Here is a 12,322-nt window from a genome sequence, read left to right on the forward strand (position 1 = left end):
AGTACAGAATAATCCTTGAGGTTATGTATCTGGGAAACAACTTTCTCTGCTCATGCTCTTTCTGATCAGACTTGTCTTCTCCTGGCAGATTTTGCCAGCAATCAGATTCACTGGAACCATAAAAAAGAAAATGATTGCTGAGGTTGTGCTGAACAAGCGGAGTGTTATCTTTCTTCTTGCTCTGTTTGCTCACGTGCACAATGAAAGGAAGCTAGCAGAGGTCCTGGTCCAGGAAAGGAATCAGGAGCTTTATCTTCAGACAATAAGTTGAGCAAATTGCAGACCACAAACTACTTCTCTTCAGAGTACTGCTGAAGGACTCGTGGCTGAACTTGGGGCCTTAGAGGTACTAGGAGGAAGTACACAGAGGTTCTGAAGATAGTAAGCAGAAAATGAGGGATGCTTGTGCAAGGTCTGCTGTTGAGCAGTGGGCAAAGGACACAGGAAAAAAATCTAAAATTCCAGAACCCAGAGGTCCTGGTCATTTTAATTGGTTTCAAAAGGTGCAATAACCCGTCATACATTTTACCCCAAAGCCTTTGGTCATACATGTAATAATCTTCCAAAGGAGAGCACATTTGATGACAGATTATGATAATATACATGTATTATCAAATATGTATAATGAAGCTGGTAACTAAGAGGAGGACTATTTGTTTAATGGTGGATCCATTCAATATAAATAAAAGAAAGAGGATTTTGAAAGCAAGGAGTTAAAAAAACAAAAAGACTTCTACAACCAGTGAAATAAAAACTTTCTGGCCTTAGTCATCTTCGTTATCATGCAAGCCTTCCTCAGATTCTTATCCAAGGGTTACAGGGGAGGGGTTTTAATAATGTATCCTGTAAAATTAAAGATCCTAAAGCAGGACATTGATAATAGTGACTGAACCCCTTTGAGCTTTTGAGCTGGTCTTTGGAAACTTGGAAGGAGTCCAGATTTTTGCTAAGTCTTTGTTTTCAATCCAAAATAATCTGGAACTAATACCTGTAACAGGAATGATATTAATGTATACCTGTAATAAGGACACAAACTGTTGGAAATATGTCAGCTTATTCTCTTCAATAGTGATATGAACTCTACCTTAATGTGATCATCTCACACAAATTCTTTCAAATGCCAAATGGTCTGAGTGTCATTTAAAGGATTTCTTTTTTTTTTTTTCCCATTATAAATTGACATACACACAGAAAGAGAACTGAAGAAGATTGAGCAGAAAACTAAACCACCAAAAATCTTTATGGGTAAACTCTTCTCCTGATAATTCCTTGATCTATAAATAAGATATTTAGAGAAAATTGTTGGAAATTCTTACAGAATCAGTACTTCTGAGAATGCTGCAAAGCTGACTGGTTAACTGGTTACGTAAGGAACCAGGGATTCATGAGCACTGCTCAGTTTTCTGAAGTGAGAGGCTTTCTTCTTTTCTCTACCCCTAGCCTGAGGATCAAATTTTCCATACAAATTGGCATGGTGTGGTAGATTTTCCCTCTGCTATTCCATATCTCTGATATTCTCTGCGTGGGGAACTGCCACTAATGCCAAAGGGATGCTTGGCTTGTGCTCTTCTGATAGCTACTTCAGAAATGCTGTTAGATTAAATAGCAAGGGACAGCAGCGTTTTAGTCGTGATCCATCAGGCGGATCTGAGGGGAGCCGTTTGCCCTGAGAGAGGATAGACTTTCGAGACATATGGTGCTATAATGGGGGGGTGGGGATTTTTCAATTCCAATCCACCCATTCCGGATGAGAGAGACTGAGCTAATACCCTCGTGTATGGTGCACTGCATCTAGCTACGGAAGTAGCGTTAGGGTGGAATTTATGGACTCTCTAAATTGTTTGCCAGGAAATGTTTACTAGCTATGCACAATAAACGACTGTGAAAGCGTATTCCTGTGTTTAATATGATATGGTTATTTCCTTATATTTGGGTCATACTATTATGATACCAATAAAGGAAACTAAAAAAAAAAAAAGAAAAGAAAACAAACAAGCAATGTATGTTCATATTCATGGGACTTCATTTGGGAAAGTCTGATTGACTACAAATCGTACAGGGTAAACTTACTGCATGCACCCCTGGATATACACCACGCCTGCTATTTTAGAAATTAAATATGTGACTTATTTTTAGAGCAAAATATTCTCATCATCAAGTCAAGGTATGTTTTAAAAAAAGCCTTGTTACCACAGCTGCTGCTTACCAAATTACTGTACACGTATAAGGGAAGACTACCTACCTACTTTCCAAAATGGGTACACAGCTTCACAATTCAGAAATTAAACAGGCAGTTTTGGATTGCAGCCTGAAATCTTGGGATTTTGTTCTGGGATGTGACCTTTTCTTCCATACAGCTCACTGTTGTACCAGGGACTACTGTACAGTTTTATAGGGTGTGTTAGATTAGATACATTCCCAAACATTTCACTCTGCTAGGCAGTGGTCAGAACTTTGTCTGGTAATCGGTGCAAAGTCTTTTTCTGTTCCTTCATTTGCTTTAATGCAAGGCTTTCTATTTTTGTATAATGCATCTAAGAATTCTTCCTATTATTAAAAGAAAGCAAGACACTAACCTAATCTGTTTTAATCATACATTAAGTGTTTGAGCCTGGAGGTATGCTCGTATTTTTGCATGGTTGAACACTCTTTCAATATATGCATATGTGTATTTCCACATCCAGCATACTGTTCATGATAGGATTTTCGAAGTTCAGTATCTTTGTAGTAATGCAGTTTCTCAGTTTCTACTTTTATTTTCTGCAAATATGAATAACTGCAGTAGACAGGCACACTTTCTCCCTTGCTTACTATGAATATAACAGAGGAGATTAGCTGATAAAAATGAATGAAAGAAAATTTAAAATCAGATGTCTCAACTTCTATAGCAGATCATTCAATGGTTTTAGTGCAATAAAAATTTGAAAATGTGTTAGTAAAATATTTTATTCACTAGGTCTCTTTCATACACATTTGTTTCAAAATGCAATTTTCAGTGGGGATTTTTTTTTATAACCACAAGGAACAGTATTTATGTTTAGCTGCACTTTTTAAAATTGCTATTACAGTTTAACAATGAAGTTGATCCTGAAAGGTCAATGGGGAACAGACTCAGCACTTCTTAAGGTCAAGTCTGAAGACAGTTCATGTTGTAAAACGTTTAAAGGATGAATCGTTTCTCTAAAATGTTTTCAGAGTCTCTACCAAGGTGATCACAGTAGTAACAGTACATGAAGAATACATGATCTGTAATACTAGAGGTAAAAAACAGTAATAAGACAGAGGCACTACAAATACCTTGGTGACGGCAAACTTTGTTTCTACAACTGGGAATTTGTATGTTTGGATGCACTATGAACGCATGATTCATACCATGGGATATAGTTTTCATTCAAACTTGATCGTTTCAAATTAAGGAGCTTTAGATAAGATTTTTAAAAATATTGTAACTATCTATCTCAGCTTAATCCTACTGCCTACAACTAATGAGATGAAAAATCCAAAATGCTTTCAAGGCAGTTTACCTGGACAACGTCTGTTTTATTAGTTTTAATCAGAGTTGTGTTGGGTATCACAAAGGAAAAGGCATGGCTTTCAGTGTAACATAGTCAAGAAGCTGACATGTCTCGTGCCTTTCTCTTCCAGTAGAGACATGCTATGCCTCCAGATGCTGCAGTCTGGATTTAGGGACATATACTGCTCTTGCACAAATAAGAGTTGCATATGTTATGAGTTAATTCAATTTTGTTGTGTTCTCTTGCACATGGCGTTTTGAAACAGTTAAATGGAAAATATTTTTAGTTTACCATCTTGTATTGAAATATACTTGGATTATTAAATAAAATCTAAATTCCTAAGTGATACATTCTACAGCTCCAATGCACAAATGCATAAAGTTCATGGACAAAATGCTTATGAGGGAATTGCACAAATCCAGACAGTGTCCCCATGTGCTGTATTTTGCATTTGTGTCTCAGTCAGCTGTAAAGTATGCCAAATAATATACCTCTTCTTTGCTATATGGCTGAGCTTCACTGAGCCCACGGCACTAAACCCATTTCATTTGGAAAACAAGGGGTAGGAACAAATAGGCTTCACACTTTATAGTGGGCATCTGATTTAAAAGAAACATATGAGGTAGGCACCAATGAAGAGAGGAAGGTGGCTCCCGAGGGTGATTCACTGCACCAAAGTCCAATGCGTATACTTAGATGTTGTAAAAGTACCTCAAAGACAGTCCCTCCTTACTGGAATACTTTATTGAACCCACCCTGAGATCTATCTGCATTGTATCAAAAGACATGCAAGTGTGATGCCTAAAAAAGCATAACAAACACAAATATCTTGGAAAGGTTCATTTCAAGAAGTAGTGCAATATATCCACAGCTCATCAATAAAGCTATATTCTATTTTAGGGAAATAAAACAAAAAAAAGAGTTTATGCAAATCTGGTTTTAGAAGGTGTCAGTCTCCTTAAGGCATGCCACTTGGACCTTTCTTCAAAATAGTTAAGTACTTGCCAATTTTTTTTTTTAACATCAGTAGTGTCATTGATGCCAATAAACTTAAAATAGTTTCTCTAATTAGAATCTTAGAGACAGACAGGATTTTGTCTTTTGGTGATATCTCTCCAAACTTAGCTCTTGGCATGTATTTTTTTAGGGACAACCTGGGGTTGTTTGTTTGTTTGTTTTCTTTTCTCATTCTTTCACAAGCCATAATATCTGCATCTGAAAAAAACCCCAACTTAATCTAAAAATGATAATTTCAAACAATTGTTACTTTGTATTCAGTTTCTCCTATGCAGTATCTGTTAGTGTTATCTGATATTAGGCTTTGAGGGGCATGATGCAGCTATGCATAAAAAAAGTGCATGTAATTTTTAGCTCTTTGTTTCTTACAGCTATTATTAATTAAGGTTCCAATCCTGCAAATGCTTCTAGTCAAGCAGATTGCCATGAACGCAAACAGGACTCTGTAAAAACACAAGAGTACTCCCATGTGAAACTGGTGAGATGAATAGAGCCTGAGCTCTTCAGGGCAGTGAATATCTTTCTGTTCTGACTACTAGCTAGTTAGGGGTTTCTGCTCCAAGTCTAGAGCTCATCACACTATAAATCATAAGCAAACACACCTGCAAAGTAAGTGACATAATCCCAGCAGCTATTAAAACCCAGATATTTTGTAATTATTTATTCTTGGTGCCTATATATGTGCATGTGTCTTTTTCTCCCTCCAGAGCAGAGAAAATCAGAAAGTACTAGGAATACACATTGTGAATAGTATTTTACTTATTAATGTGCAAAAGAGGTGATGAAGATTAGTAACTTATCACTGTCCTAATGTACCCTGATGGAGGCAGAATTATGAAATATGCCCCCTGCTGCTAGTCCTGCAAGGGCTTGGAAATATCAGCTAGAGGACAATAAGTATTTCAGGTAAGGGTAGGGTTTTTTTCTCTATTTCGGTCTTTGTAATGTAAGCGTACTGCATATTTACCCAGTAAAGGGGTATAAGTCATAGTGTAAAATATTTATTGCACAAAGACTCGAATCATCTGTATTTTTATTCTGGGAGACTAAAGCTTGAAGCATAATCAGCAAAATGATAACTGTGCAGCACAGTAAGAAAAAAATCATTGTTAAAAATACAGAGTGCTGAAAGTACACTTCACCTTTCTTCATGGCACAACCGTGTCTGTATTTTCAATGGAGACTCTGGTAAAATGTCTTTCGAATACACAGACAGATCAAAATCCACCATGCAAATATATCAAATAATAATATGAATAATATGTAAAAATACAAATAATAAAACAAAAGCCTTTTCCCCCTTTGTGATTAGTAATTTTAATAGGAGAACGGTCTGAGTGTCGTGTCTAACTGTTAAGATCTGGAGAAAATGAAATGGAAAACATATTTTTCAGGCATCATTGACTTGCCTGCACATGCACTTTGAATACATTTCTAAATACAAATGAAAAATACGTATTATTAAAGTATATAAACCCTACAAGGCTCGTCATAACGGGTTTTTTTAGTTCAGTGTTCTTAAGTGGAGATAATACTAGAAAGAATGAAACAATTGTTAAATTGCAATATAATATGCAGATTGGGAAACAAATAGTATTGTGCAAGATGGTTCAGTTTGCAAATAAATTATCTGTTTAAAACAAACACACACCAAAGTTTTGAAGAGACCTTGTTCTTGGACTTTTGAGTATCTAACATGTAATGCAATCTCCCCATAGCTTAAACTCTAAAAGCATTCTTGAAACATCATAGTTCAGGTGTGAAGCCTCAAGTACATTAACCATTTTAATATTTCATCAATTTATTTAAATTAAATAGGAAGCATAAGATATTTTACTGGTTAGAGTGGGCTGGCAATTCAAGTAACTTTTAATGATGTAATGCAAACTTGTAAATCATTTTCAGTGAGGGCCTCATAGTTCAGCACAACTTTTATGTAATATACTAAATTTCTGGCATAGCTTTAAAATTTGTAATACTTGGAGATCAAGAAAATTAGAACAGAATCCATATGTATACAGAAGAAGTAGCTGAAAATATGGATTCAGGCTTAAAGTTTTTATAGATACGTTGTAGTCTTTAAAGCAAAAATCATGTCTGATAAGTGTTAAACCATGGCACATGTAAACGTTAAAAAGAGTGAAATGGAAGTAAGCCACAGTAATGCAATGTTAAAGTTATGTGGTACGCATTGTGGTAGTGCAATTTCTTAGAAAAAATGCTTCCATGGCAAAGTGCAGTGAAGATACTGGTACACCGTAGGATTATGAGTGGTAAATGTGATTATCAGCCTCCTTAACTAGTCAGGGATTCAGTATTTTTGACAAGTCAGTCAACAAATTACTCATTTTCTGTGCAAGGATTTTCAGTTAAGGCATTCAAGCATCTCTGAAATGATGCATAATCCCCAGGCTTTATTATTGCTTATATCTGAGGGTTTCTATTGCAGCACAGGTATCAAGAGAAACGAATTATATTGCTTCTATGGGAGTTAAACAGGCAAAATTTAGGGAAAAAAGAAAAGGCTGAAAATAAACATACATCTGTTGTGAATCTGGATTGACTCTAAGGTTAAATAATGATGCCTGCCTTCACCAAATTGCCATGGAAAAATACGAACTGATCATAATTACAGTAGAATAAAACCTCGTCCTCTTGCTTTGGTAGGCTCTTGAGTACAATAAAATCTTTGGCTAAAATAAACTGAATTCTTATCTGTAAGCTTTCGCTTTGACAGTAAGAAGAAGGTTCTTAAATGGCGTAAAATTGCCATCTCTTTGCTGACCTACACAAAGTTATGACAGTTTATACCACTGGAATGGTGGTCCCCAAGTATGACTAGCTGTCTGTTTTTACTGTTATACACATTTCAAATACACAAACCACACACTAGAAAGAACTTTTCAAGAATCCTACTTACATTCTGATAAATATTCAGGAAGGTGGTTCTTTTAGCATCCAACATAAAAAAAAAATGAGCAAGACTACAAAAGTCCTGAAGAGGAGGAATTGTACACCGGTTCATTCAGGTCAATTTTATATGAACTCTTTCCCCATAAATCATAAGTTAAAAAAAATAAAACCCAACCACCACCACAACCAAAAAACAAAGCGAATGGCAATATTAGACCATACACGAAAATATAAATGATGTTCCAAACTGTGTTGGCTCCAGATGTTTTTATGAGTTAAATGGTTTACTGTTTTCATATATTTAAAACATTTGATTTTTTCACTTGATGTTATAAGCTTTGGGCAAACTTGCTGGCATTGATTTAAGTTATGCTTTTGTACCACATGTAGGTCAAAAGCACATTCTGAAAAGATACAATACAAACAAAAATTCAATCAGTAGTATTGAGAGGTAGTAACTGCTTACAGTTTCTTTGCTAATTATTTCAGAGAAGCTTTGCACTGAAGCTTTCTTTAACTGAAAGGTTATAAATTTTTACTAAGGATGGTATCATATAGCCACAGTTATTTGATAACTCTGCACAGAAACTTTTTGAATCAATTCAGTAGGCGTTTGAAGTTATTTATTTGCCTTAACATTAGTTGCCTGTATTTGCATTCTCCTTATATAGTTTAAAATGAAAGCATAAAGCTCTATAGAGATTTGTATTTTCAATTATGACGTGATTGAAACCTTTTATTAAAGAAGTAATAAGAACACTTGATGTAGGACTTGTGAACTTATTAGGGGGCTCAGGAGCCGAAGGAAGCACAGACCCGAATATTGAAGTTTGATAATGAAGCTAATGGCAAACACTTAGCTGTGCCGTTATAACTTGGCTATTGCGTTCTTCTTCGGTTTAGGTTTGGTTTTTTTTCTTCCTTCCTTTTTTTTTCTTCTTCACCTTTTGGAGCCTCTCCTACCTCTCCCTAAAAAGTGCTATTTGGCTCCGTCTCTTATTTCTCTTGGAAACCTAATCTTTCTCCCTCCCCCTCGCACCCTCTCACTTTCTTCATTGTGCTTCGCTTATTTCACTTTTTTATCCTGTGCGCGAAATCCTGTGCGGCCATCCCCTAGAATTAAAAAAAAAAAAAAAAAAAAAAGGCACTTTTGCACCGGCTCGGCTTGGGACTTCCCCGGCCCCTTCGCAGCTGCGGCGCTGTCCGGGCTGCGGCGGCGGCCTTTGCAGGAGGGGTCCTGGCACGCCTGCCCCCGGCCCCGGCCCCCCCGACGGCGCCTGGCCCCGGGGCCGGGCCGGGCGGGCTGACAGCAGCAGGTTGGACGGCCGCGGCGGGGAGCGGTGCGGGCCGCGGGGAGCGGTGCGGGCCGCCGGGGGGGCCACCCTGCCGCTCGCCGCGCTCCCACCTGGGGCCGCCCGCGCCCGCCCCCGCCGCCCCTCGGGCCGCCGCCGCCGGGGAGACGGGCCGGGGCCGGCGGGGCCGCCGCGGCCGGTAAGCGCCCCGCAGCCGCTGCTTCGTGGCACTGCCCGTGCCTGGGGGACACCAGCACCACCCCTGCGCTCGCAGCCCGGCGAGTGAGCTAACCCAAGAGGGGTTCAGCCATTGAGTTTTCTTTGTACTCCTCTCTTCCAATATTAGAGCACATATTGAAACGATAAACACAATGAAAAGCACAAAATATTTCATCAGTGTTGTAACTGTATATTTCCTTTATTCCGAAGAAATATCAAGTTTTGAACAGTGCACAGAGGCAGCAACTTCTGCTTTGGACGCCACTCTCTTTTTAAAGACCGCATTGTTACAGTTAAATCTAAAGACAATTTTTAAAAAGCATTAGATGTCAGAAAAGGGGGGAAAATCTTACCGTCGAAAGACTGCTGCAGGTTCCAGCTCAGTCTGAAACTGCAGGGAAAAGTGGAGCAGCTGCTGAACAAAAGTTTTAGATTTTTTTTTTTTCAGAAAGTCTGCAAAACTAATTTCCCACAAAATAGGACTCAATTTCCGTTTAAGAAACTAGCTCTTGCAAATCTCATACAATTGCTGATTTTTTTCCAATAGCAATTGAAATTCATTTTATCTTTCACACATGGACCTAAAATTTTAGACTTAACTTGCAGGAGCGCGATGGTTTTCCTTTTCGTTTTGTTTTATTAATCTTTTTATTATTTTTTTAATTTTTTTTTAATTCTGATTCTGGGGGGGGAGGAGGAGGAAGGTACAGCGTGGACTAAGGAATGAGAAACAAAACATTTCCGCAGCGGGCACCTCTTTGGTCGGTGATCAATAAGTGCGTTACCCTAATGTAGACCAGTTCACAGCCGCCTTCGTGACTGCTCTTAATTCCGCTAGACTCATGTTAAAAGAAAAAAAAAAAAAAAAAGATTAAAAAAAAGCGCCAAGCTCTCTAGGTCGTCCCTCTTGAGCCACTAAAGACCGCAACGAAGAAGATGAAGATATAGGGAATAAAAATCATGAGACTTCTCCTTTTGAAGGGGCAGGGGGCAGGAAGGGGAACTTGTCTTTCTGCGGCCGGACGGGATCGCCCGGTGAGCGCCGGCCGTAGCCTTGCAGAGCCAAGCCCCCGGTGCAGGGGGCACGGCGTGCGGGCCGTGCGGGGAGCGGGGCAGCGCTGCGGCTGGCCCCGGGAGCGGGGCCGCGGGGCGCGGGACAGCGGAGCGGGGGAATGCCCCGCACCCGCACGGCGCTGCTCGGCGCGGGGGGTGGCGGCGGCCGGCCGCCGTGGCCGCCTGCGCGCTGCGCCCGCACACCTGGGCGCGCAGGTGAGGCGCTGCCGAGCGCCCTCCGGCCCGCGGGGAACGGGGAGGCCGCAGCCCCCGCACCCCCGCCCGCCACCCCGGAGTCAGCCCCGCGATTTCGCCTCACGTCTTTATTGCGCTCCACTGCCCGCTCCTCGGGGGTCGGCGGCACCCCGAGCGGGCCTCGCCGGCCCCGACGGGGCGGCCGCGGGGGCACGGCCGGCAGCCGCCCTTCCCCCGCCCCCCCCCCCCCCCCCGATCAGCCCCGGGGGGCGCGTGCGGCCTTGCGGGCCCCGGGGCAGCCCCGCCGGTCGCCGCGGCGGGGAGGCGCGTTCCCGCGACCCGCCCGGGGGCAGGGAGAGGCGGGCTGCGCCCCCGCGGAGCCGCCCCCCCTCCGCTGCCGCGGGCGCCCGGGGCGCGGGCGCGCAGCGCTACCGCCCGCTGACGGAGCGGCTGGGCGCGGGGACGGCGCTGGCGTTTTGGAGGGAGTTTGCATGTGGTCAGTGCTGTGTTGCTAAGCCAGCCCCCAGCTCACATTACACACTACTGTATTTATAACCTCTCGGAGCCGTTTCCCCCTTCGAGCAGTTCTCTGGGACCACCTTCTGTTGGCTTCAACCTCTCCCACTTCTTGACATCTGAGCAGCTCTGAGAAAGGCTCATCTAGGTCCGAGTGTTTATGCAGCGGAGACTGGCCACTAGGGCTAAAGACCTGGATTATCTGAGCTCAGCTGCCTGCTGCAAAGTCTGTCGTTGCCGTTTTGGAAAAAAAAATCCCAACCCCGATCTGTTTACAGTGAAAGTTGACAAAGGGTGGTGAAGTTGGATCTTTCCTAAACTCTCCTGCCTGGAACCTGAGACTTGCATGCCATGGATCACACACTCTTTGGCTGCCTGCGCAGCCCCCATGCCACTGCGCAGAGCTTGCATCCTTTCTCCCAGTCTTCTCTTGCCCTGCATGGAAGATCCGACCACATGTCCTACCCTGATCTGTCTTCTTCTTCTTCCTCTTGCATAATAGCGGGATACCCCAATGAGGAGGGCATGTTTGCCAGCCAGCATCATAGGGGGCACCACCACCATCACCACCACCACCACCACCACCACCAGCAACAGCAGCACCAGGCTTTGCAGACGAACTGGCACATTCCTCAGATGTCGTCTCCTCCCGCCGCGGCCAGGCACAGCCTCTGCCTTCAGCCCGACTCAGGAGGACCCCCGGAGCTGGGCAGCAGCCCCCCCGTCCTGTGTTCAAACTCTTCCAGCCTGGGCACTAACACCCCCACGGGGGCAGCGTGTGCGCCTGGGGACTATGGCAGGCAGGCTCTGTCCCCGGTGGAAACAGAGAAGAGGTCCGGCAAAAGGAAAAGCGACAGCTCAGGTAACGGCTCACGCTTTCCCCTGCGGGGCGGGACCCCCGGGCGGGGGGTGCCGGGGGGGAGCTGCGCTGCTGGGCCCGGGTCCCCCGCCGCGGCTCGGCTGGGCTCGGCTGGCCCCGGCCGCCGCCGTGAAGCCGCCGCCCGCGGACACCGGGCCGCCGGGGCGCTCCTTCCTCGGCGCGCGCTCGGGCTCTCCATCACCCGAGCGAGCTTGATTGGGGCTACGGCGGGTGCGTGCGGGGCGGGGGGGGGGCGAGCGAAAAGTCAAAATCCAGCACGTGATAGAGCATGAAATCAAGGTGGTGGCGGCGGGGGGAGAGTTTCCTACGGGCACGGAGCGAAACGTTCGCAGTTTAGGTGAGGATTTTCGCATCTGGCCCCGCGTCCCCCTCCCCCCCCGCCCGACACGCCACCTCCGCTTCAAAATTCGGAATATAGCGCGCTCCATCCCCTCCGCCCCTCCGCCGCGGAGCTGCCTGCGGTTCCCAGGCGATTGCACAACGCTTGGAAACTGCCTTGGAAGTGGGATTCGGGAGAGGAGCCGGTGCCTTGCTGCTGCCCCGTAGGATCTGGGGGCGCCTGCATCAGATCCTCCGCGGGGAAGGGGCAAAAGGGGGAGCCTGGAAAGCGGCCGGGCGCGGACAGGGGTTTCGGAAAGCCACCGCACCTCAGTTTGCTGGTGGCGGGGGCGGGGGGAGGGAAGGAGCTGCCTGCCTTTTAAAATCGCTGCAGTTCTTGCTTC

General features: G+C 43.9%; 1 protein-coding gene across 1 annotated transcript in view; it reads left to right on the plus strand.

Annotated features, from left to right (window-relative positions):
- Positions 1–10,777: 10,777 nt before the first annotated feature.
- MEOX2 (mesenchyme homeobox 2) overlaps positions 10,778–12,322 on the plus strand; it is a 55,140-nt gene continuing 53,595 nt past the window's right edge. Inside the window, exon 1 of the mRNA XM_040592958.1 lies at positions 10,778–11,582. Coding sequence (XP_040448892.1) covers positions 11,072–11,582 — 511 coding nt within the window. The 5' untranslated portion in view covers positions 10,778–11,071. The remainder of the gene's footprint in view (positions 11,583–12,322) is intronic.

Source organism: Falco naumanni, chromosome 4 (genome assembly GCF_017639655.2).
Source record: "Falco naumanni isolate bFalNau1 chromosome 4, bFalNau1.pat, whole genome shotgun sequence".
NCBI classification, from domain to species: Eukaryota; Metazoa; Chordata; class Aves; order Falconiformes; family Falconidae; genus Falco; species Falco naumanni.